Source organism: Phodopus roborovskii, unplaced genomic scaffold (genome assembly GCF_943737965.1).
Source record: "Phodopus roborovskii unplaced genomic scaffold, PHOROB, whole genome shotgun sequence".
Taxonomy (NCBI): domain Eukaryota; kingdom Metazoa; phylum Chordata; class Mammalia; order Rodentia; family Cricetidae; genus Phodopus; species Phodopus roborovskii.
The window spans coordinates 909,124-935,892 of NW_026125543.1; the positions used below are offsets into that span (position 1 = coordinate 909,124).

Genomic DNA, 26,769 nt, shown 5'->3' on the forward strand with positions numbered 1-26,769 from the left:
CAGGGTTTCATATTTCTCTAAAACAGAGAAGGAAGGTCAGGCTTGGGCTCTACCTTTAGGTGGTTACCAACTAGTTGAGTAGACATGGAGCAGCATGCTTTTAAAATATACCAAAACTCAGTAAATATATGTACAAGGAAAAGAGTGTCTTGCAAGCTTTTAATCTACTTGGGCACTCTGTGAAGGAAAGGAAACTTTTACAGGACCTGCAACCATGCATGAAGTTATATAGAGAACAGGAGAGTAACTTCCAACCTAAGAGCAATATGTGAACACAAGACACAGGAATGCCCATGGCAATTCCCTAGCATGATGTAGGGAACAATTTAACTAGAACTACAGAGCCATGGTGTTGCTTTGATACTGATCTTCTACTTTTAAGAAATCCAGAGGCTATCTTAAAGAGGCCTGTGTTACAAGTTTCAAAGTTTTACAAGAGCCTTTTGATAGCCATTTTAACATTCAATATAGCCTTATTCACCTCATAAAGTTCCTTTTTCTTACACAGCTCACCATGGTATATTTTGTAACTTTCAGTCATTCCCCATGCTTATGTTTTCTTTTTGTGTGGAGAAATTTAAAGAGGAAATATATGTTGTTTAAATCCCAACACAGTTGTTTAATCTGAAGCTCTGACACAAAAAGCATCTGACTCAGCCTCCATCATTGGCAGCCCATCTTTGTTTGGCTTCCTTGGGTAGCTATGCTAATATGGAGAACATTACTGCTTTGGGAAACAGGATTAACTGAAGCCCAGGTGCCTAAAACATCCCCCAGCCCAAATACAAACATGTCCAAGTGTTTATTCATCAATTACTCCCAGTGCTCCTGACAGGCTAGTTTGCTCTGCACTGCAGTTTACTCTTGGCAATCACCCTTTAAAACCCTACCAAATGATAGTAGATTGTCTTTTGGATGTTCTCTCACCACTAGCAAAATATAAACACACTCGAAACTCTTTCTTTTTAATTTTTATTTTTTATTTGAGACCATGTACACATGGCTGGTCTGGAACTCACTATGCAGAGTGGACTGTCCTCAAATTCACAGTGATCCTGCTGCCTCTGCCTCCTGTCTGCCTGTCATCCTCAGCTCTGCAAGAGGATTTCTAGTGCTGTATGCATGGTTCCCAAATAAATTACAGAAACAAAAGGAATGGATTCCTTAACCCTATGTAAGAGCCCTTAACCCTATGTAAGAGACTAGTGTAATGCACTTTGCTTGTAAGAGTAGTTCTGAGACTGAAGAGAGAAGAACCTGAGTCTTCATAATACACAGCAAGACTGTCTCGAAAAGCAAACCAAACACAGCCCATAATGTTTTGTAAATTTCATATTATATGTAACACCTCATGCTAGAATTTTGAACTTTTTCTAAAAGGTGACCAAAAGGAAAAATATTAAATTTTATTTTGGAAGACAAAAGAACCTAGCAAAAGAGAATAGAAATGTTTGATAATTCACTAACTATTCCAGTAGCTGTTTTTAATATTTAAACAAAATGATTTACATAAGAAATTGTGATGTTGGATCATTTGTCAGTAATCAGTTATACTAAGGGAGGTAGATGAGCGGGTGTGCCTAATCCTAGCACTTAGGAGGCTGGAACTGCAGGCTCATGAAGTCTGGGATAATCTCATGACAGAGACTCTGCCACAACAATTAATTACTTTAAAAAAAAAAGACTATGAATATAGTTCCTTATACATAGTGGTAGATCTCCTTATACATAGTAAGCCATAGGTTCAATCTCCAGTACTGGAAAAAAATGTCATATAAGATTTTTTTGAGTTGGGCAGGATCTCCCATTCTGTGCAGGCTGGCCTGGAACATTCTATATAGCCAAGACTCCTTGAACTTCTAATCCTCCTAGCTCCAACTTGTAAGTGCTGGGATTACACGTATGTGCTACCATGCCCTGGTCAAAAACCATAATCCATAAAAGTGCCCCTGGGGCCAGGAAAGGTGGCACACACATCAGAAGCCCCAACTCTTCTGGAGGTTGAGGAAGGCTGAGTGAAGTTCAAGGCCAATGTGATACAGGCCAGCAGTCCTGGTTACTGGGAGGCTGAAGCAGGAGGAGGAAAACCTTCACAGCCTGCCTACATTACAGAGTAGGTTTAGGGTCTGCCTGATTAACTCAGTAAGACCTCGTCTCAAAACAATTTAAACAGGGAAGGGCATACAATCTGTGGTGGGGCACTTGGGTAGCATACATGAGGCCCTGGGTGCAATCCTCAGAATGTGATAGCTATTCTTGGTTGTCAATTGGACTACATCTTGTAGTTTCTTTGTTTGTTTTGTTTTCGTTCTTTGGGGCCTGCCACCTAGTCCCAAATAAATGCACAGAGACTTATTCTTACTTACTTTAGCTTGGCTTATTTCCAGCCAGCTTTTCTAAGTAAAATTGTCCCAGTTCTCTTTAAGTTTTGCCTCTGGACTTTTTAATCTTTCTTTTTTCTGTATGTCTTCCTTTCCTTCTTATTCCAAGGCTGGCTGTGTGGCTGGCACCTGGTGTCCTCCTCTCCTTATCCTTTTCTTGATCATCCCCCATCTCTAGATTATTCTTCCTATTTATTCTCTTTGTCTGCCAGCCCCACCTGCTGCCTAGCTAGTGGTCATTCAGTTCTTTACTAGACCAATCAGATGTTTTAGACAAGCAAAGTAACACAGCTTTACAGAGTTAAACACGTACAACATAAAAGAATGTAATACATAATCACATAATTAAATAAATATTCCAAGGCATAAATGCCTGTAACATATCTTAAACTAATATTCCACAACATCTGGAATTAGCTAAAACCCCCAAATGGAGGGCACACTTGTGAAAGATTTTTTTTGCTTAATCTGAAGTAGGAAGACCCACTTCTAATCTGGATCTTTAAGATAGGAAGACACACCTTTATTTCAGATCCTTTGTTCTGAGGAACCCCACCTCTAATCTGGGCCACACTTTCTTCTGGGAGTCTGTAAAAGGACATGGAAGAAGGAAGCTTTTGCTCTCTGCCTGCCTGTTCTGGCCTTGCTAGCAAGTCCATTCTTTAACTGGCATTAGAGCCTACTTCTTCAGGATTCTAGTGTATACTGAAAACCAGTTGAGACATCCAGCCTCATGGACTGACCAACTTCTGGATTCTTAGACCTTCCATTCATAGGCTTAGCTGGACTGTAGCCTGTCATTGTAATGAGAGAGAGAGAGAGAATGAGAGAGAGAGAGATTCATTCATTAAGTCCTGTTATTCTAGAGAACACTGACAAATACATGGATCTATCAAAAAAACAATTTTTGTGCCAAATAAGTCAAAAGTTAACCCTGTAATGAAAACCAGTGTATTACTTATTTTTATAAGTGAAATTCTGACCTCTAGTGGCTAAACAGATTTAATTCCCAAATCTGCTAAATAATTTTCATGTGACTGTCCTAGTTAGGGTTTCTATTGCTGTGACAAGAAACCACGACCACAGCAACTCTTATAAAGGAAAACATTTACTTCAGCTGGCTTACAGTTCAGAGATTTAGTCCATTATTTTCATGGCAAGAAACATGGTGGGCATGCAGGCAGATGTGGTGCTGGAGAGGAAGCTGAGAGTTCTTGATGCACAGGCAACAGGAAATGAACTGTTTACCACACTGAGCATAGTTTGAGCAAGAGACCTCAAAGCCCACCCCTGCAGTGACACACTTCCTCCAACAAGGCTACACTTATTCCAACAAAGCCATACTTCCTACTAGTGCCGCTTTCTTTGGGGGCCATTTTCTTTCAAACAACCACAGTCACAAAGAGAAAAATGACATTGTAACTTTCCTGATGCAAAGCAATAAGTAAAATTCAGTTCCACCTATGAAATACCCATGAAGCCAATAGAATACACACACACACACACACACACACACACACACACACACACACACACTTTGAGGCCAGGTGTGATGGCAAATCCCTGAAATGATTGCACCTTGGGAGCTGGAGGCAGTAGAATCATGAGTTCAAGGTGCCTTCAGATACATAGCAATTTGGGGGACATCCTGGGAGAGCCTGTCTGGAAAGTAACAATGAAAAAGTAAGTTTATGACAATATAAGATGACAGGAAATAGACACCCAGTGCATAAAAGAGGCAACGGTGGAAGACTCAGTCAGGAATCACAAGTGGAACAGAGTGCAGAGCCTCAATGTCATGTTGAGACAGGACCCCAGACCATAGCAGACACCCACCACTTTACCACATCTGACATAATAATGCAAGTAATGTTCAGGCCATACAATCCAGCATGGAGACAGAATGCCCTGCCAAAAAATGAAAGCAAAGACCTAATCCATCAAAGTCCCAGTTCTGGGAAAGTCCATAAATTTACTAACCTTGCTTTTGGCTTCTGCGGTTTCACTTCTGGCTAACTATTCTTTCTAACTGAAGCGTGTCAATTTAGAACATGGATTTTGTACTTAAAAGCCCACTCAGAAAAATCTGGGGCTACCTTGGGATCTTGAACAGCCAGTGTTCTCTGATGGATACCCATGGCAATATCAATGATGAAGACTTTATTTTGCAGACATCAGGGGTTCAGCAGAAATGCTTAACAGAGTGTTGTAATTAAAAAAAAAAAAAAGTGGCTCAATAGAGAAAGACACCATGCCAAAGAGATCAAGTGGAGCGTTTTTTTTTTTTGTTGTTTGTTTGTTTGTTTTGTTTTGTTTTGTTTTTTTTATTAAGGGAAAAGAAAGGAGATTGTTAAAAGGGGAAAGATGAGGTAGGAGAGACTTACCTCTGGGGACAGAAGCCGTGAAAGAGAGGAAAGAGAGAGAAAGAAAGAGAAAGAGATAAAAAACAGAGAGAGAAGGGAGATGGGAAGTGGGCAGGGCCTTTTTTTAAAAAAGGGATCTTGTTGAATATGCATAGGCGGTGCTCTTAGTGGCAGCAGCTGAGGGCATATCTTGTCAGAACTCCAAAGGCAGGCCAGTAAAATGCCTAAATACTAACACAGAGAGGATACAAGATGATCTGGGTACAAGAAGTGTGGAGGGCATCTTGCAAGGGGAAACAGACAAGAAAGAATATTTTTGTTCATCTTCCCTTACTGTTACTACCTCGTACCCACACACAACCTGGACCAGCCTTATTAGATCTCCAACGGGGTCCCAAGAAAAAGATCAGATTTGAAAGAAAAATGAAGAGGTAACAAATGGAAAGAATCAAAAGCTGGGGTCACAAGGGCTGCAAGGGGTGATGATGCAGGGCACCAAGTTTATTAACTGCACAACTCTTTTTTTTTTTTTTAACCCCTCAAATGGGGAAGCAGAAAACAAACCATTTAAGAGCCTCAGCCAGTAGAATTACAGGGCCCTCACAATAGGCTCAAGCTATTAGCAAGATACATCTTGGGTAGCAAACAAAGAGCTTCATATCTCAGTGTCTAGAACATTTGACCACATGGTGCCAGTCTATAGGCATTGCCTGGCATGACCCTGGCTAGGGGAGCAGCAAAATGTCCACATCCCATCATCAAGACCTCTACACAATCTTCAATTCAGACTGGACCCCAACACATGAAGGTAATATGGTAATTACCTCTCCCAGCCTTCATTTTCCATTCACACTGAGAATGCTTTAAACTCAGTATCAAGGAGGACAACAGGGACAAGACTTAGGGAAGAAGGCAAAACAGGAAAATAAAGAAAATATTATCTACCCAGGTTAGAGTTGGGAACCCAAGCCTTCAACTCCAAAAGTAAAAAGCCACCCACACAGGAGAGAAAGGCCCTGGATGAGTAACTGCATTGCAAGCACCCTCAGGGCCATAGAGGGTGGGTCTCTGTTAGAACTGCTTTTTGTCTGATACTGCTCTTTAAAAACTGTGTAGCCCACACCTTTAATCCAGCACTCAGGAGACAGAGGCAGGTGGATTTCTATGAGTTCAAGGCTGGTCTGGTCTCTAAAGCAAGTTTCATGTCAGTCATTGCTACATGTATAATATTAATTATATACTGACCAGGGCAAGGGCCATGATGGAGCTTTGGTCTATCTTTATTGCCACAATAGCTCAGTCCAGGTGGGACACAGGTACGCTGTGAAACATTAACAAAGTGGTACAAGGACACTAATAGTCCCGTCACTTTCCAGTAAAAGCATGACTATCAAGTCCTCACTCACAGAATAAAATGTGCATGTTTATTGTGGTTATTCTACCAGTCTGCCAACGAGCCCATTTCCAGCTACTCTGTTTACTATGATGTAGTCTTTTGTGTTCTCCAGTGCCACTCAAACAAGCCTGACAACTTGCTCCGGGCTCCGCCCATACCCGAAGCGCCTATAAAGCCATTAAAATCCCGCGGCTCTCCGCAGAGCTATCAGCGCCTTCCAAAACTTCCGGCAACCGCCCCGCCTCCAACTCCGCCCGCCAGTCAGTCCGCCAATCGGAAGAGCGGCCGCCGGAACTGGCTGATGGGGGGGTGTAGGTGAGTGGTGTGTCGGGCCTTGCACCGCCTCAAGCCCCGCCCCTTCCACGCTCAACTCGCCAATCGGAAGCGCAGCCGCCGGAAGTGGCGGTTGGAGGTTTGGGTGGGCGTTACAGCAGGCCCGAGGCTATGTCTGAGGCCGGGCTGGGGGTATAGGTCAAGTGTCCGGAAAGGGTCCGGATCAGAGGTGAGCGGGCAGAGGTCGATCTGCGTCCGGGAGATCCCGGCTTGGGCGGGCACGGCGGCCGCCATCCTGCGTGAACGCCCCTCAGTACTACTCGGCCCGGTCCGCCTGCACTTTAGTCATAGCTTATCCTTTGGGCTCCGCCACAGGTATGTGTGCAAACTCGCTGCGGGGTGGGGAGCGCTTCTTCGGGGGGGCGGGGTCCCGGGTGACTGTTGAATAAAGGCCGGCTGCTTCTCTGTGGGGTTGGCTTTCTGAGGGTAAAGCCTGGGTTAAAAAAACCAACCAACCAACCAAACAAACAAACAAACAAAAAATGTAGTTGAGACCCAAGGCTCATCGGGGAAATCAGTGTAGCTGATGGATGGCTACCCTGGAAGCCATCTTTTATCGCCATCAGAGTCCCTAGTTAGGACACCAAGTGCACAAGCTGATGAGCAAGGACTTAAGTTAGATTGAGTACGGATGGATACCGTGATTGGTATAAGCTTAACATCAAAATTAAAAAAAAAAAATCGTTATCTCTTTGCTTAAAAAAACCGAGGTTGGAGTAGAGTACAACCTAAGGTTACACATTGAGAAGGGACAGAATGTATGCATAGGTCTGTGATACTTAGGAGAGTTCCTTGCATGGAGATCTCTGTAAAATAGAAATGTCGATAATGTTTATAATAGTTTTCACAGGGTTCTTGTAGATTATATTTACAAGCAGAATGAAAGAGATAACACGAAGTATATCTTTGTTCTTCTGTGCGATAGTTTTTAATACCCTCCCTTCTAACTTAGTTAAGAAAATTAATTTGAGTTACTGAATTGTACTTTGAGACTTTTTATCTTACTTAGTGAGAGATGCCTTTCATCAGTGTGTGTGTGGCATTAGTACTTTTTCTTTTGGTTTAATTTTATAAGTGGGTAATATTTTGATGACAGTCTTTCTTTTTGCAATATTATGCTAATAGTCTTGCATTTTTTGTTTTCTGCAGTATATAAGAAAGACATGATTTCCACCCCACTTCCACAACACGTCTAAGTTTTTTTTAATCTTTTGGGACCTGTATCTTAGGCTGCAATGGTAAGCTCAAATTTGTGCTTTACAGTATTTTCTTCCTTTAGCTCCATAAAAACAATAGTGCACAAAAATACTCAGATAACTTGGCAGTCATCTATTTTTTTTTTCCTACAAAAAAAATATCTGGCTGGTGTCTTGCCTATTCAATGGTAGAATTATCACATCTGAATCACACAGATAATCCATGTGTTAAAAATTAATTCTGTCCCATTTTTCTGAATCTTTGGCAAAGAGGTTGATATTAATGAAAATTACCTGGGGGAGGGTTGGGTTTATTTTTTTGGGTGTGCATGTTCTGCACATGTAGGTATCTATGTTTGGTAAGGAAATGAGAATAACTTCGGTGTTAATCCTCAAACATTGCCCACATTTTATTTTCAGACAGTCTTTTAGGTTTAGAACTGGCTGAGTAGGCCATGCTGGCCCCTGAGGTTTGCTTCCCATCACTGGGCTCCTGTGTGCCAGCCAGTCTGTCTTGCTTCTTTGGATTCTGGAGATTGAACTCTGTTCTTCTTGATCATATGGCAGGCACTTTGAACTGTTTCCCCAAACGTCTTCACTTGCATGCTTTAAAATTAATAAATATAGATAGGTTTAGTTTGTCACACCTGTAATCCCAGTACTTGGGATACTCAGGTCAGAGGGTCCCTGTGAGTTCAAGGCCAACCTGGGCTACAAAGTGAGCTAAGGGTGTGGCCTCATATCTAACTCACCTAATTGAATAAAGTTGATGATATACATCATCTTCCTGCTTTGGAGGTCTTGTTTGTTTATATCTACCCTGTTAGAAAAAAAAATGGAAATAGTCACTATTGGTTTCTTAACTTTTATTTGTACATATTGGTGATATACCTTAGTATTTTAAAGTAATAATGAATGCATGATACAAGCATGTCAAGCTCTCAGATACTGAATGTAGAAACCATTTTAACATTTTTTATTTACTTAATGATCAAGTGCTCAAAAAATCATAAAAAGAAAAACGAACAAACAAAACAGTAATGCATTGGAGCATAGTGGAGAGGGATAGATAAAGCATTGTCCTTGTTCCAGAAAATGAAACAAGCACTTAGTGAAGTGTCAATTATTTATTATTTTTTCTGAAAATAACTAATATTGCCAAATACTCTATTTGTTTTTGCAGCAGCAAGCTCTAGAACAAGCTTTGGATCGTGCAGAGGTGAGATATGACTGATTGTAACTGACAAATTCCATGAAAAAGAAATTTTTGTAATCTAAAAGAGAATACAGTATTTTAGGCTAAGTGTGCTAATAAGTTTACTGTGCATATGTAAAACTGGATGATGTATGGGTTATCAGTTCTGTGAAATTCTTCTTTAGGCTGTAGAATAAAGTTATTTAAATAAGGCCATAGGATTTCTTTTTTTTAATGTTTTTTTTATCAATCCCAGTTCCCTCTCCCATCCTCCCATTAGCCCCTCCCCCTTCACCCCACCCTTGATCCATTCCCATATGCCCCTCCCTCATCATCCCACCCCTGATCCACTCCCCAGGGAGGGTGAGGCCTTCCTTGGAGGGAGTCTGTTTTGTGCACTAGGGATAAATACTGGTTCCACCACCAGAAGCCTCATAGACTGCCCAGGTCTCCTGTCTGGTTCAGTCCTATGCTGGTTCCCCAGCTGTCTGGCTAGGGTTCATGAGCTCCCCCTTGTTTAGGTCAGCTATTTCTCTGGGTTTCCCCAGCATGGTCTTGATCTCTTTGCTCATCACTCCTCCCTCTCTACAACTGGATTCCAGGAGTATGGCTCAGTGCTTAGCTGTGACCATAGGATTTCTAAAGTTTTCTATCCTAATAAGTTTCTCTGAAATATCTTAAAATATGGGTCATTGTTGTCTGATGCGCAATTTAAAAATATAAATTTAGTAATAAAACTTTTAGAATGTATTTGTCCAGTGGTATTGCAATTTACTCTACTGAAATGTTAGGTTGAGTCTTAGTGAAAGTTAAATTTTGTTTATGACCTGTGTACAAGGTGTTAAGTTCACACATGGCAGAGTCTAGGAGACTAAATGGACTCTTCCGCCTAACCTTTTGTAGATGTACAACACACCTATAGTTACTCATATAAAAGCTGAATATAAAGTGTTTGACCAACTTCTCTATTTCAGTATATTGTTGAAAGTGCTCGACAGAGACCTCCTAAACGGAAATACCTGTCTAGTGGAAGGTATGATTGTTTAATTGGTAGCATTTATGAGTCAGTGAAATGAGATAACTACCACTTACTGTATTCTTACTAGGCATTTCAAATCCTGTCAGTTTTGGACAGGTTGGTTATCCCTCATCTGGAAATGTGAGATACTCCAAAATCTAGAACTTAGGAATCATGATGAAATGTCATAAATGCATGTTTTTACATCTAACTTATGTGACAGATTACATATAGTTAGAATGCTGTCACAGTAAAAAAGTATATAAAATTGTCTTCCATGTCTTTCTGTAAATGCTCTATTTCAGAAACTAAAGTCCAAAAAGGTGCAGGTCGCAAACATTTTAGGTAGTCCTGAGATTCTCAGACTGTATTATGTATGAATTCTTAAATTGACCCCAGCAATGTAGCACACATGCTTTTACCATGTTGAATTGGCATTGTACAGGAATTAGCTATATTGATATAGGAACATTGAAATCAATGTTTTGTCATATATTTGGGGGTAATGTACTATATTAATTAATGAAAAGCAAACAATTTCACCTTATGATGATTATTTAGCTTGTTTATTTATTTTTTCCTAGAAAATCAATATTCCAAAAACTGTATGACTTGTATGTTGAAGAATGTGAAAAAGAACCTGAGGTTAAGGTAAATATAAATTCTTTATATTATTAGACTTTGGACTTGTGGTAGAAGAGGAAAATTTAGAACTTATGTTTGAAGCAGTTAGTGATTTATATCTTCATGCTTGAACATCTTTTTCAACCATACTCCATTCAGTTCTTTGGCTGACCCAATTCCATTCCCAATTCCATTCCCTGGCTAATCTGTCTAAGTAATGGTCTGGGTAATGGGATATCCTAAACAAAGCCACAGTGTGTCATTTGTTACCTTCCTCTTAGACCTGGTTTTGCAGACTTGAGCTAGTATTTCAGTAACCCATATCTTGAGATTTTGGGGTCACATATGGGAAGGATTCCAGTGTGTTAGTAAAAAATGACACTTATGAAGCAAAGTTGGAATTTATTAAGAAAAGTTTTGTTGTATGTGGTTTGTTTGAGATGCAGGTTTTACTATGCTGGCATGGAACTCATTGGGATCCTCCTGCCTTTAGAGTGATGGAATTAATGTGCATATGACCATTACCTAGCCTTAACAAAAAATTTTAATGTGGATTTAAAAATAGTCATTGAACAGTTGACAGTTCACCCAGAAATTTAACTTCTTGAAGTATTTTAAAACTTCAGGTTAAAAGTGTTTGTAAGTTTCTGTTTTATCTTTAAAAGTGAATGGCATTTAAACACTTTGCCAAAAAGCAAAACAAAACAAAGCAGTTCAGTAATGTGTGATGTTTAAAGTCTTTACCTTAGAGAAAAGCATTAAATTTTGAATACATATAGTATATTTTGCATATGTTATATTCCAGGATGATCTAACAAATTGCATTTTTTTTGTTTTTGTTTGTTTCTTTTAGATTTATTTATTATGTATATACAGTGTTCTGTCTTCTGTCTGCATGTATCATCCCTTCAGGCCAGAAGAGCACACCAGATCTTATTGTAGATGGTTGTGAGCCATCATGTGGTTGCTGGGAATTGAACTTGGGACCTCTGGAATACCATTTAGTGTTCTTAACCACTGAGCCATCTCTCCAGCTCCCAAATTGCATGTTTAAAGTACATTTTTTGTTGAAATTTGTATATACTTACAACCTCATCATAACAATTTGCATAACTTCTATATCCATCATCTTAGAAGCTAAAAGTAAGAGAGACACATTATAAAGACTGTAAAGAGAGTCAGCATGCCCAGTTTGACATCTATATTGTGTCTGCCTGCTTTTAATTTAACAGCCAGTGCTGAGCAGTTGCTGTGCCCTATAGCCTAAGATGTCATCTGTCCATTTAAGAAAGACATTTCTAGGCAGTGTACATTAACCACCCCCCTTCATTTTTTGGAGAGCATTGTGTTTTCATTCTCTGTTGATGCTAGATCAGAAATTCATGGTTCTTGGGACCAGTGAGATAAGATAGTTCAGCTGGTAAGGATACTTGCCATGAAACCTGAGGAAGGATTCCCAAGATCTATATAATGGAAGGAAAGAACTGACTTCCACAAATTGTTGCTTAACATTTTTTTGTTGATGTTGTTTTTGGTTTTTTTGTTTTGTTTTGTTTTGTTTGTTTTTTTCTTTTTTGGTTGTTGTTTTTTCAAGACAGGGTTTCTCTCTGTATTGCTCTGGAGCCTGTGCTGGAACTCTCTGTAGACCAGGCTGGCCTCTAGTTCACAAAGATCCACCTGCCTCCTGATTGCTGGGTTTATGGGATTAAAGGCCACCAATGCCCAGCTGCTTCCACAAATTGTTCCTTTATGAAGCCCCTGACATGTTTATGCCCCTTACACACAATTATAATTATAAAGCTAGACATTTAATATAATATAACCTTTCCCTTTTTTTAAAGTACTGAAAAAAATCTATTAACTCACATCTTTTCTAAGGCAGAGTGAAATGACTTTAATGTTTAAGTTGGTTTCATGTAAAAACATATCTATAAAGTTGTGGATTTTGTTTCCATATATATGTTAAAAAACAGTTTGGTGGTTCTTAAGAAGCTGAAATGACTTCCTTTCACCAGTTACCTTTTTTAGGCTCAACATTTCAGCTAATTAGACTTGCTGAATTTCTTTACAGCTAAGTAGATTATAAGTTGTTGGAAGAATTTTGTCTTTATCACTGTGTAATTAAAGAGGTTCCCAACTCGGTTCATACCTGTATTACAGAGGTTTTTTTTTTTTTTTTTAATCCTCTTATGTTTTCATTTGTTTCTATATTTGAGATATTTGAGATAGTCTCATTGAGTAGTCCCAGCTGGCCTTCAAGTGTAACCATGATTTTTTTGCCTTATCCGTTCATGTGTTGGACTTATAATAAGCTATCATGTCCTTTTTTGTTTAAAATGGTGTTTCTCAACCTTCCTGATGGCTGATAGTCCCTCATGTGGTGATCCCCAATTGTAAAATTTTTTTCTTTGCTACTTCATACTGTAATTTGCTACTCTTAGCAAATGTAATGTAAATATCTGTGTTTTCCAATGGTCTTAGGCAACACCTGCCCTGTGAAAGGTTCTCCCCCCCATTCCCCCCAAGAGGTTGCAGCTCACAGGTTGAGAACCACCAGTTTAAAAGATGGTATTGCTATGAATTATGATCCAGGCTGACATGGAACTCACATATTTTTGCCTTGGCCTCTTCTAAATGCTGATATTTCAGGTGCACATACATGTATAGTCAGCTTCTGGTGTGAGTTAATTTGCATAAAGCATGCTAGTGGATACAAATTTGGTTGATATTATTACTCTTCTGTGAATTGTGACAGTTCCCAAGTATTTGGGATTTGTAGTATGGAAGGAACACCAATAGTGAGTGAATTGTTTTTCAAGGTTATAATATATTGATTTCGTGAATTTTGCCTCTTTTTAAAGCAGAAATTAAGAAGAAATGTGAACTTGTTAGAGAAGCTTGTTATGCAAGAGACTTTGTCATGTTTAGTGGTCAATCTGTATCCAGGAAATGAAGGATATTCTTTGATGCTTAGGGGGAAAAATGGATCAGGTAAGACCTTCCAAAGTATACCTGACACAAAATACCTCTGCCTTTAAAGTTAGCTATTTAACTTTTAATCAGAGATTGTCTTGATTAAAAGACAAATTCTAAATTTTTTCTTTTTGGGGGACGGGGGTTTCGAGACAGGGATTTTCTGTATTGCTTTGGAGCCTGTCCTGGAACTCTCTCTGTAGACTGGGCTGACCTTGAACTCCTTTAAACTCACAGAGATTCACCTGCCTCTGCCTCCTGAGTGCTAAAGGCTTGTGCCACCACCACCAGGCTAACATAAGGTATTTTATATGGTGAGTATAAAAGCTTGAAAATTAAGCATTCCTTGCCTTCTGAGTAATTTTATTGAGATGTCAAAAATAGTAAACATTGAAAATAATTCTAAAAAGGTTTCTAGTAATGTGAATATAAAGAGCATTAAAACATATTCTTAGATTTCATTTAAAGAGACATTTCTGAATTTAAAAATATGAGCACTATGAGGAACTTAGCTTATTTTATTTATGGGGATAAGAATATAGTTTAGTAGATGAAATACTTGCCTACCATGCACAGAGTTCAGTCATAGCACCACACAGATGTGATGTCAAAGGCCTGTAAACCTAGCACTCAGCAGGTAGAGGAAAGAGAATCAGAAGTGCTTATTTTCCTGTTCTTTTTTAAAATCTTATATAGTAAAAATGTTTATAAGACTTAGCCATTTAGCTGTATTTTCTTAAGTGTGTGTGTGTGTGTGTGTGTGTGTGTGTGTGTGTGTGTGTGTACGCACGTACGTACGTACGTACATACATACAGTGGGGAGTATGTTCATATGAATGAATGCAAGTGCCCACAGAGCTGACATTTAATCGATTAGAAGTTGCTATGGGTTTTAGGTACAGAACCCAGGTCCTCTGCAAGAACGGCAAGTGCTGTTAACCACTGAGCCGTCCCTCTAGCCTTTTGTATCCTCTTTTTAAAAGTCATTTAAATTATAATCCTAACTTTTTTTAATGAGCCTGTTTTCATGATCTTTGTTTTAAAACTAAGATTCTGAGACCATACGGTTGCCTTATGAAGAAGGGGAATTGCTTGAATACTTAGATGCAGAAGAATTACCTCCTATTTTGGTTGATCTCCTAGAAAAATCACAGGTAAGAAGGCAAAACAAAATACGGATTTGAATATATTAACATGTGACATCCCAGCTGCGGAAGGCTGAAACAGGAACATTTCAAGGAAGTTTGAGGCCAGCCTGGGCTACATAGCAAAACTCCATTTCTAAAATATATGTGTGTATGTACATGTGTGTTTAACACCACAAATGAAATGTCTTTTTCCCCCCTTTTTAGTGGTACTGAGTAGTGAACTCAAGACCTCATATATGTTAGGCTACTAGTCTACAACTAAACTACATGCAGTCCCCAGAAAAAAATGTTTTGTGTTATGTGTGTGTGTTACATTTTAGTATGTACATATACTTTGTGTTGTGGTTTTGTTTTGCTTTGTTGAGACATGAGCTTATTTATAGCCTAGCTGGCTTGCTTAGTTAGAACAGGTGGTATCATTGCCTCAGCTCTTGAGTGCCTCAGTTGTAGATATTAATTAGCTGCTGTACACACACAAGTGTTATCAGTAGTGCTTAGAGCATGAGACATTGCGGTGCTGGGTAAAAATGGTTTTTGTGGCTCACGTTGTTGTTGCACTGCCTGCCATGTGGTGATTGAGTGCTTCTAAAATTGCTGTAATAAATTATCCTGGGACTTTCCCAAGGTTAAAATTAAGAAATGACAAAAGAATCTCTTTTTCACTGTTTATGAAGCTTACTTACAGATCACAAACAAGGTACTTTAAAAAGTAACCTGTAAATGACCCACTTGCCTTGCCTTTCCTGCTGCTTTGACCTGACTCCCATTTTTTTCAGGGTGTTAGTGGAACCAGTTGACCAGCATTCCTGCATCTTTCTCCATACTTTGTCTTTGCTTTCCTATTTAAGTGGATGAATCCCATTCCTTAAACCCTGATCCCCATTTCCCTTCTAGATCTTCCCCTTCTTGGTGGCTTACAGCCATAAGCCCCCACCCACTAAATACAGAATACAAACATGCTGTGTTCTGAGCTTGAAAACCTCTTCTGACTTCTCTGTTTTTTCAGCTATTTATTTAGCATTCTCCTTATCACTACAAAGGCACTCAAAATCTTGTCTGTAAACTTTTTATCACACTCTTTCTTATTTACCTAGCTAGCCTTGTAACAAGCATTTCTTAGTTTGGCAAGTCATTGATCTCATGGCATGGCTTTATTAGTCACTTTTCTGTTTGAATCTGAATTGTTCAATGGAATGGCCAGTATAGCCAGGCTTAATGGAATATGCTTTTCCTCTTAGCATTGGGGAGAGTCAGAAGTTCAAGGCCATCTTCTGCTTTATGGTGACTTGATAACTAAAGTAAATCCAAAATGATTACAGAGAGATCAGTTACATAGGTATCATTGTTGGGGGATATTTATTAGATAGGTGAAGATACTTCCAATAGCCAGATGATTAGCTGAATTGATTAAAAGAGGGTTGCTTTCATTAATCCCAACTAGGGAAACAGCTAATTGTTGTCCATTGGTAGCAAATCATGTGATGTATACAGCTGTAAGGGTGGTAGCAATTAGTATAATTAGGAAGGTGTAGATTATTGGTATACTAAGTTCCCAATTGTTAACAACAAAGTGATAAAAGTACAGCTTCGGCTAAATGTAATATTTTAAATATTTATTGTGAAGACTATGATTGATATCCTAAATATAAATTAATATTGTTTTAAAGAAAGCATGCACATAAGAAAGGAAGCTAAATAGGGTTCATAATTCCTAGACTAGCTGTTAGTATTAACCCGGTTGACTTAAGATAAAGACTACAATGGTTTTTGTTTATAGATATTATCAATTATATTTATCAATTTGTATTTGAATACAAATAACTAATGGTATAAAGCACCTGAACATACTGTGGGGGAGTAGGCAAGTTGTAGCGAACTGAGTGCTAAGGTTTCTTAAACTTATACAACATAGTAGTGAATTAAATTCCTGATTAGTTCCTTCTTGTTAACACAGTTTAAAAAGTCTAGACATTTTAGGAAAGCAAATATGGAAGTTATACCTAGAAGCTGAAATTCTGGCACAATTGATTGACAGTGTATTGCAACGACAAATTATATAACAATTATGATTCTGGTTAAGTGAAAATGAGTTAGTGAGCTTCAGAACTTCAGTCTTAAGGAACAGCAGTAATTTTCCTCATAGATGAATGCCAAAGTCATCCTGGATGTCAATAGATGCAAAGTCAGTCTATTAACAGTTTTAATTGCTTTTTATAATGATGAACATAAAAATAAATAATAATCCTCTTTAGTAGTGGTGTATCCACCAAAGATATCTATTGAAAGTATAGGGTTTAAAGGTTGAAACATTTAGTATAAGTTTGTTTATTTTGACTTTTGAAAAAATTACATTTACCTGAATGTTTTTTACTTAAAACAGGTTAATATTTTTCATTGTGGATGTGTGATAGCCGAAATACGTGACTATAGGCAGTCCAGTAATATGAAGTCTCCTGGTTACCAAAGTAGGCACATTCTCTTACGTCCAACAATGCAGGTATGGAATGTATAGTTAGGAAATACTGTTTTTTGTTTTAGTTTGGTTTTTATTTAATGTCCATATATGTGTATGAACATACATGTTTTAAAATGTTTTGTTTCTTCTAGACTTTAGTCTGTGATGTTCATTCTATAACAAGTGACAACCATAAATGGACCCAGGTTAGTTCTCTCTCTAATCCCAGGTAGACCACACACAGTGTGAAGCATCAGTGAGAGGCTTCCTTTTACTCACATTTGATTATTTGTTAGGTTGAACATTTGGACAAACCCAAGATTCCTTTATGAGCTTTAGAATTTTTAAAATCTCTGTACATTTAGAAATCTCTCAAGGAACTACTAAACCAGTCCCAAATTGCTTCCAGTTTTGTTGATAAACTAGGATTAAGTTAATTTGTAAAGCCTAATGTAAATTTAGTTGTTTTGTTTTTATTTTAGATTTTGGTTTTTGTTCTTGCTACTTTTTTTTTATTGAGTTTTTTTTTTTTTTTTTTTTTTTGTGGAGACAGGGTTTCTCTATATATAAACAGTCCTGGCTATCCTGGAACTCCCTCTGTAGGCCAGGCTTGGCCTTGAATTCACAGAGATCCTCCTGCCTCTGCCTCCAGAGTGCTGGGATTAGAGGTGTGTGTCACCATTGTCCCCCTCATTCTATCAAACAAAAGCTTTATTTTTACCATTGAATACAGATTGTAATTTTTTTTTTCCATTCCAAGATTCTAAAATTCTACAAGAAGCCTTTCTTTTCTTCTCTCTCCCTCCCTCCCTTCCTTTCTTCCTTTTTTTCTTTTTGAGGTAAGGTCTCTAGCACAGGCTGTCTTGGAACTTGAGATTCTGCTACCTCAGCCTCTTAAATTCTAAGAGTAAAGACCTGTGTCATCATACTTAGTCTAACAGGATTTCTTAGCAATGACAACGGCTAATTGATCCTCTAGCTCTGGCTTTTATTTATCTGTTACTGTGGAGAGAAAATGTTAGTAATGTAATAGCCCTCTATGAAATATGCCTTTGAACTAAGATTCAGCTTATCCATAACTAGCAAGTGATGAGCTTTAGTCTGGGCCATTATTTTCCCATCTATAAGAAGGTTGAAAGTTCTTCACATCAGAGACAAGAGTTGTAGTCAGTGCTGGAAAGCAGTAAAGCATCAGTTTCTTAAGCTGAGAACTGATAAAGAGAAAATAGAGTTATTCTACCATTTCTGAACAAACAGGCAAATAAATATTCACTCTTTGAATTTGACTATTTTATACAGTGTACAAAAAGTTGAATTTCCATTAGAAGTTTATTTATCTTGTTGGGTTTACACATTAATATTTAAACTTGAGTTACTACAGTTACTTTAGTCTTAAGCAAACTTCCTGGGAATATTTCTGGCTTAATTGATGTATATCTCCAGCATGAAAAATATATCTGAAGCTGACTTATACTCCTGTGTATTTCAGGAAGACAAACTTTTGCTTGAGAGTCAACTGATCCTAGCTACAGCAGAACCACTGTGTCTTGACCCATCTGTGGCAGTAGCTTGCACTGCAAATAGGCTGCTCTATAACCGCCAAAAGATGAACACGCGCCCAATGAAACGGTAATTTCTGGCACTTGTGCGACACAGGCTCTTTAAGTGTTGCTAAGCCACTGTGCCCTTTGCCTCAGCATGGCAGGACTTTTACATTTGAAAATGGGATTTTTAATGGCCTTGTATTGTGATTTTGTGTGATAGGATTTTTTTTTTTAAATATTCCCTTGCATTATTGTAAAATGGTATTCTCTGTAGTCTTTTAAAGAATGAACTTAAGTAAGATTATGGTCTATTCACCACAAAGCTTGTGAGGCTGAGAAAAGACCAGATAGGAACAGAAGGATATAGTGGCTTCAATACTTCACAGTACTAATTGGAGATGGCTAACAAGGAAACAGTATGTAACTTACAAGTTTTGAGAAATATGGTCAGAGTTTTAGAAATTGATTTATAATGGCTGTCTCTCCATTTCGGGATTTGAATCAGCTTGGCTACATGGTCATGAGTATTTTGTCTTGTTCATTTTGTTTTACCTGTGCTGGTGTGAGAGTGTTGGATAGGCGCTTGTGACTTAATCTGTAATGAATGCATGCTGCATTTTTTCCATATAGATTGAGTTGTTGCTTTGTGTGTTCCATTATGTGTTAGGTGTTTGAAGAGGTATTCCAGATCCTCCCTGAACCGGCAGCAGGACCTGTCTCATTGTCCTCCTCCACCTCAGCTGAGATTACTTGATTTCTTACAAAAACGGAAGGAAAGGAAAGCAGGTCAGCATTATGACCTCAAAATTTCTAAAGCAGGAAATGTAAGTACTTCAGGAGCTCACTATTCTGACAGGCTAGCTTTGTTTTAAGTTTTGATGTAATTGTATTGCCTTTAACTTTTCAGTGTGTGGATATGTGGAAACGGAGCCCCTGTAACCTGGCTGTGCCTTCTGAAGTAGATGTAAGTTCATGAAATGGTGTTCTCTAGCCCAGGGCCAAAGTTCATCATTAGGAAGCTAATGCTGTGAGAAAACAAAGGAAAAGAAAACCAAATACCTTTGTTTTTTTTTAACAAACTAAGTTCTCATTTTAAGGAACTATGTATTTACATTAGTCATGTAAGTTTCTTGTGTTTTTGAACCTGGGTCTTGCTGTGTAGCCCATGGTATTCTCACACTTGGAGTAATCCTCTCAGTCAGTTTCCAGAGTCAAGACATTCTGAGAATGGGCCACCAATCCAGCCTTAGTTACATAATAACATTACTTGATAGAGTTCCGGGTTAGAAGGAATAATGGTAAGGTTTCAAATTGTGGAAAGAGTATAATATATTTTATATAATACCTAAGACATAGCCTTGTGTCTTTCTGTAGTGTTTCTTCACAATGAACTCATAATGCTTATGTACTCAAATTGGCAGAATTTAAAGATTAGTAATATTAGAGCAATGGCCAAAAATAGGATTCCCAGCACTGTTCTTTACTAATAACCCTTAAGACACACAAATTCTAAGTGATTGTAGGGATATTAATGGAGGACAGCGTTGTATGTCATTTCCTGTGTCTTTCAGAGTCTATTTTACTATTCCCTCAGAGGGTGTGTGTGTGTGTGTGTGTGCGTGCGTGTGTGTGTGTGTGTGTGTGCGTGCGTGCGTGTGTGCGTGTGTGTGTGTGTGTGTGTGTATACACACAGTAGCATGTGTGGAAGATCAGAGTTGACTCTTTGCTTCTACCATATGACAGCGTTGTATGTCATTTCCTGTGTCTTTCAGAGTCTATTTTAGTATTCCCTCAGAGGGTGGGTGTGTGTGTGTGTGTGTGTGTGTGTGTGTGTGTGTGTGTGTGTGTGTGTGTGTGTGTGTACACACAGTAGCATGTGTGGAAGATCAGAGTTGACTCTTTGCTTCTACCATATTGTTCCTGAGCATCAATCAAACTCAGGTCTTCAGTTTTAGTGGCAAGTGCTTTGATCTGCTAAACCATTTCACCAGCCCTTACTCAATTTATTGTGATCCTTATTTCAAAATTATTTCCATTATTTCAATAATGCTTTTGTATTATTGTCATAACAATTAAAATACAAAAACAAAGACTGTGTATACAAACCAGCAAAGAAAACCATATTGTCTTCTTGTTTCGTATGTGGCTCTCAGGCAGCTAGTGCTCTTAACTACTTAATCATCTGCAGTTTTTCTCTTTGTTCCGATACTGATTTCATTTTATTCCATGTCTTTACCATTTAGGTGGAAAAATATGCTAAAGTAGAAAAATCCATCAAATCTGATGACTCCCAACCAACAGTCTGGCCAGCCCACGTAAGTAATTAGTGATAGTCTCATTAATAATGCAGTTTGCTTGTGTATTGTTGTTGTTGTTTTGAGACAGTGTCTCTTGTAGCTTAGACTGGCTTCAAATTTGCAATGTGGCCAAGGCTGACCTTGAATATACCTTGATCCGCTTTGTACTGCCCAAGTGTCAGGTGTCTCCCCACCATATTTGGCTAACAATGATGTTTATAAACTGGGTTCTGAATTTATTAAACAGGAAATTACTTGTAATATATAACTTTTTTTTTTAAAAAAAAAAAAAAGAACATTTGGAGCTCTTGTGGGCTCAAGAAAAAATATTTTTTGAAAAAGTGTGTTTTTCATTTTACAGAACAGTTTTAATGTAACACTACATTTTTAGGAGTGGGGCATGGTAGCCCATGCCTATAGTCTCAGCTCTTGGAGGCAGAGGCAGGAAGCTTCCAAGTTGGAGACCAGCCTGGGGTACATAAGGAGCTACTCAAAAACCAAAATAAGTGTCAAGCCTGATAGTACGTAGCTGTAAGTCCAGAACTAGGGAAGCTGCTAATGGAAAAGGGTATGTTTGAGATCATCCTGGGCTTCATAATGAGACTGTCTTATAGAAAACAAAATTGTATTTTTTTGTTGTGACTGCAGGTTTGTGGTTTTCATTTTTCTTTTGTTTCAAATTTGCCTATTCTTTTAAAGATGCCTTTATTGGAAACATGGTTCTGTGTGACCAGGCTTGCCTGGAATTTTGCTGTATTTACCAGCTGGTCTCACACTTGTTGCCGTTCTGCTGCCTCTGCCTCCGGAGTGCTTGGATTATAGGTGTGCTCCACCACTGCCTGGCTTCATTATAGTAATTTCTTAAAGGGAGAAATCAGAATAATATATTGCATGAACTCTAGGGGCAAAATAGTAAGATTTAATGAACACAGGATGTTTTGTATAAGTGGCCAATGATAAAAACATTTCTGCCTTTAAACCTTACTTTCAGATTATTAAATATTGCAGTTGTATGTGCAGTGTATGAAGCTTTGTGCATGTCTCTCAGGCTTGCTGAGATGCAGCATTGGGACACTTAGCATTAAAGAATTATGATGAAAGGGTCCTATGCAGTAGTTCTCTATGAGGGTCTGTGCTGTTAAATTCCTATTTGTTTATTTATTTGTTGACTATGAGACAGAGTCTTACTGTATAGTCCTAGCTGGCCTGGAACTCACTGTAGACCAGACTGATTTAGATTACAAAGAGAGCAGCTTGCCTCTGCCTCCCAAGTGCTGGAGCTAAAGATGTGACACTACAACTAATCAATTCCTTCACCTATAATGTGGAAATGACCATGCCAGCCATGGGTTGGTTATGTTTGACAGTTGGATGAGATACTACTTCCTCAGTAAATGTTTGTTATAATTTTTGTTATCCTTGTAGAAATGCATATAGCAATTTCTCATTGAATGATTGAATATCATGCATACTCATCCTGAACTTGATGTTTTTATACTGCCTTAAACATTTCTTCAGTGCCATGTATATATGTATGTGTGTGTGTGTGTGTATATATATATATATAATATATATATATATATACACATTAAGCTGTAAGTCAGTTTTTATTTTTGTTTTTTTGTTGTTGTTATTTTTGCTGCTTGAGAAGATATTATTTGGGATTCTCTGTCCTTTTCAGGATGTAAAAGACGATTATGTATTTGAATGTGAAGGTGGTACTCAATATCAGAAAACAAAGCTGACCATCTTGCAGTCTCTTGGTGATCCACTTTATTATGGGAAAATACAGCCTTGGAAAGCAGATGAAGAAAATGACAGTCAAATGTCTCCATCCCAGTGAGTTCTGTTGAGTATATGTAATACACAGAGACATTCAGAACTAATTAGAACTACCAAGGAGCTGCCAACTAACACGTACAGTTTTCTTTTAGGGATTTGTTTTTTAATATACATCAGCACATTTTGATAGTAGATGTGAATAAAGTTAAGATGCAGTTGCATGTTCTCTAACTGATTTATAATCATTCTTTTAGAGTGTAGCTAATTATTTTTGTGATAGCTCTGAAAGGGATTCTTAGGATTTTGTTGTTGGCAGTTTATGTAGTTGATTTTTTTGAATGGTACATTGTACAGTATACTAATACATAGTCTTGATTTTGGGGTTGAGGAGTATGAGCAGGATCTGTGTATCCCTGGCTGGCCTAGAATGTGCTATGGATACTAGGCTGGCCTCAAACTCACTGAGATTGGCCTGCCTTTGCCTCTGCTCTTGAGTGCTGGGGTAATATTGATTGCATGATTACTTTTATTTTTAGTTTTTTTTTTTTTTTTTAAATCTCATTCATACTAATTTGAAAGATGGAAAAGAGCTCAGGAAAATGAAAAACGGTCAAGGTGAATTGTATGTCAAATTATTGTTAAAACCTTTACCAAAATTGATTTGAGATTTGTAAAGAATGATGGGTTTTAGACTTAATTCACCCATATCTAGGTTAAAGTCAACAATAAGAAATAGCAGTAATTTCTCATTTAACAGCTGTCAGCTGTTTTGATTATGCATATTTCTGAACACCTTCCCCCAAAGACATATTCACCATTGTAGATGTGCCAGCATCTCAATTGTGTGAGGACACAGTGGCTACTGCTTTGTGAAAATTTAGTTTTTATTGCTATGGGAATACTTCCAGGAGACAGCTGCTATCTGCCATTATTCTACAGGGTCTGTGCTCTTCTACATCTGTCCATGCTCAGAACCTAAGAACTGTGAAGCTTAAGTTTGGCCTGCCTTAACTGAGTGCTTGTCTTTTATGTTTTGTATTTCAGCTCCTCTGCAGATGATCATTCAAATTGGTAATTAAAAAATAAGACTCACTTGTTTTTATATATGTTGTTGTAATGTCAAACCTTTAAAAAAAAACTCAGAAAAGATTTTTATTTGAGTTGGTAATTAAATGAATGGAAAGCCATAGGCCTTTCCGTAGTTCAGTGATTTTACTAAAGGAACAATGTTTGTAAATGTGTATAGTGGTACTTAGTAATTGTATTCCAGATTGTGTAATAATAAATAAACATTAAACTTCTAAGGAAAATCAGCCAAATTGATTATTTCATGATGAATGTAAAACTTGAGCATTATTTCTCAAGTGTAATTTTTGAATGTAATGATATATTGCTAGATTTAAAATGAATTTATAATATATATTACTGTGACTAAAATATGAAAGACTTTAAATGTTAACCTAAGATGTTTTAAGACACTCTCACCTAATACTTTTTTTTCTTGGTAACATTTTAGGTTTATTATTGGGTCAAAGACTGATGCAGAGAGGTAAAGTACATTTGCTTCTTTATTTTTTTTTATCAGATTGCGTATGAATCTGTTTCTTTGTTGGGCAGAGTGTTCTGTATGTGAGTCACAGATGTTGATTTTGTTACACATTTAACTGAACATTACATGACTTACTCTTAGGTCTTGGGTTAAATCAATGTCAAATCTCTGAAGTCCATTTTCATATTCTAATACCCTGGGTGGTTTTTTACAGAATTAAGAAAATAATTAAAGACCATGTTTAAAATACATTTTTCTTTAGGTACAAAAATTTAGACATCTGAGAAAGATGATTTTAAGGGGGGAGTTTATAATCCAAGTCTAAGGAAAACCAAATGAACAAGTTTGTTGTCTCTTATATTGTAATTGAGGGTGACCTTATACTTCTGATTTCTCCTGTAATTTCTGTATTTGAAGTAAGATCTTAAAATATACCTTTATATGCATTTATCATTAGTAGAAAAGATTTAAACATTACTTTGTCATTGGAAATATTAGAATAGGCTTCTCTTTATTATGTTGGTTTAGTGTGTGAACTTTTGTTGGGCAGCATGCAGAGGTTGGCTCTCCTTCCACCATGGGGGTTCAGAGAGTAAACAGGTTGTCAGGCTGGCTGGCAAGCACTTTATCCAGCTCCACAGGCCAGATACAATTTTTAAACTGTATTTTCTCATATAGCTTGGTTTGGCCTTGAACTCTTGACTAGTCTTTCTCCTGTGAAAAATTAGGTCTGTGGTATGTACTGATGAGAATTCAATTTTAGGTCCTATGTTAATTTCGGCACTTGTGGTTGGGCAGTTAGGGAAAACTTATAACACAGTAGTAGAGTGCCTCATTTTGATTTTTCTTTTAAATTTAAGACAAATTTGGCTAATCCTTACCTGTTTTTGCTAATATTTCAGGGTAGTTAATCAGTACCAGGAGTTGGTCCAGAACGAGGCCAAATGCCCAGTGAAGATGTCACATAGCTCTAGTGGTTCAGCCAGCCTCAATCCAGGGGAGGAGACAGAAGTAAGTTCACACTATTGGTACCTTGTACCTTGTTGTTTCTCAAGGAGCCTGAGAAATATGAAGGACAAGGGAGTTATAGTTTTGCTTCTACTTTTAACTTTTTTATTATTCAGCTTTCTGGTTGTTAAGTTTCAGAAGTATTCAATGGTAGGTACAAACTCTTACTCTATTAAAGGTAGGTAGAGAAAGGCGGTAGGTTTTCTTTCACTTTCTGCTCTCCCTTGGGTCTCACATCATCTCATGTATGTTATAGTCTGTGGGTGTCATATGAAACTTTGTTCCTTTGTAGTACTCTTATACTAAGTACTTAGCAGTTATAACTTGTTTTCATGTAGGAATTATGGCGATATTCATTTTAATCTTAACAGTTGTGTTTAATGTTACTCCTCAGCAGCCCGAGACTGTGTCTGTTCAGTCTTCAGTTTTGGGAAAGGGAGTAAAACATCGACCCCCACCTATCAAACTTCCCTCAAGCTCGGGAAATAGTTCCTCAGGTATTATCCTTAATACCTTGTGCTTTTCTTAAAATGTTACTTACTTTTACTATGATAACTTACAGAATTTTGAACTATGAATATAGGAAAAAACTTAAATGTAATTTGTGTGTGTGTGTGTGTTCGTGTGTTCATGAGTTTATACCCATGTATATATGTATATACCTTTGCTCTTGGGGGTAGCTGGTTTGGGTGAGTGGTGGAATCTGAACTTTGGTCTTTATGGTTACTCAGCAACTGCTCTGAGCCATCTTTCTAGCCTTAGGAAATAACATGTATTCTTCCAGGTAACTATTTTACAGCACAACAGGCCAGCAGCTTCCTTAAATCACCAACTCCTCCTCCATCATCTAAACCAAGTCTCTCTCGGAAATCATCTGTGGAGCTTAGTCAAGTCAGCATGCTTTCTCCTGCCGCCCTGTCACCTGCCAGCTCTTCACAGAGTGAGTTTGATTTATAGTCTTGCACAGATTTTTGCAAAGTTTTGCATTAGTGTCGTTTGAAGGAAGCTTTTTATTCAGTCTGTGAATGGTGAAATCTGAGTGTACTGTGTACCCAAAATGTGTAAGTTGCATGAAACTTCAGGTAGAGTTTTGTTGGCTGTATGTATTATATGTTTAATTGTATTTGCTTTTCTGTATCTATGTATGCACTCAGTGTATACCCTTCTTTTAGGCTTGTTACCTATACATCTTTCTTCCTTAAAAATTACTTAGCAATAAGATTGCAGAATATTATTTTCAGTACACCCTAGGGATCTTTTTTCTTACTGCATAAACTGTGGCTTATGCTAAAAGAAAATGTGAGAATGAATTATTGGAGGTACTACCTTAGTATGACACTAGCTGGTCACAAGGTTACATATGTGCAGTAACTTGAAAAGTAATATTTGAAAGCATGCACTTCTACATTTCTGTAAGCTGTCACTAAAACATGACCATGGGAACATAGAATTCTCACTTTGGGATACCCTTTTTAACAGCAAGTAGAGGCAATATAGGAATGCTAGG

General features: G+C 37.9%; 1 protein-coding gene across 10 annotated transcripts in view; it reads left to right on the forward strand.

Annotated features, from left to right (window-relative positions):
- The first annotated feature begins 6,531 nt into the window (after positions 1–6,531).
- The window catches only part of Supt20h (SPT20 homolog, SAGA complex component), a 33,336-nt gene continuing 13,098 nt past the window's right edge, over positions 6,532–26,769 (forward strand). For 3 of the 10 annotated variants that reach the window (XM_051176940.1, XM_051176947.1, XM_051176950.1), the window contains exons 1-19: positions 6,533–6,788; positions 7,623–7,711; positions 8,853–8,888; positions 9,839–9,897; positions 10,467–10,533; positions 13,368–13,497; positions 14,530–14,633; positions 17,008–17,124; positions 17,235–17,288; positions 18,572–18,711; positions 19,294–19,450; positions 19,534–19,590; positions 20,870–20,941; positions 22,605–22,762; positions 23,750–23,776; positions 24,222–24,254; positions 25,157–25,265; positions 25,657–25,759; positions 26,047–26,202. In XM_051176940.1, the coding sequence (XP_051032897.1) occupies positions 7,709–7,711; positions 8,853–8,888; positions 9,839–9,897; positions 10,467–10,533; positions 13,368–13,497; positions 14,530–14,633; positions 17,008–17,124; positions 17,235–17,288; positions 18,572–18,711; positions 19,294–19,450; positions 19,534–19,590; positions 20,870–20,941; positions 22,605–22,762; positions 23,750–23,776; positions 24,222–24,254; positions 25,157–25,265; positions 25,657–25,759; positions 26,047–26,202 (1,582 nt within the window). In that variant the 5' untranslated portion in view covers positions 6,533–6,788; positions 7,623–7,708. Of the gene's footprint in view, positions 6,789–7,622; positions 7,712–8,852; positions 8,889–9,838; positions 9,898–10,466; positions 10,534–13,367; positions 13,498–14,529; positions 14,634–17,007; positions 17,125–17,234; positions 17,289–18,571; positions 18,712–19,293; positions 19,451–19,533; positions 19,591–20,869; positions 20,942–22,604; positions 22,763–23,749; positions 23,777–24,221; positions 24,255–25,156; positions 25,266–25,656; positions 25,760–26,046; positions 26,203–26,769 lie in introns of all 10 variants that reach the window. The other 7 variants (XM_051176942.1, XM_051176948.1, XM_051176943.1 and 4 more) reach the window with 6 other exon arrangements.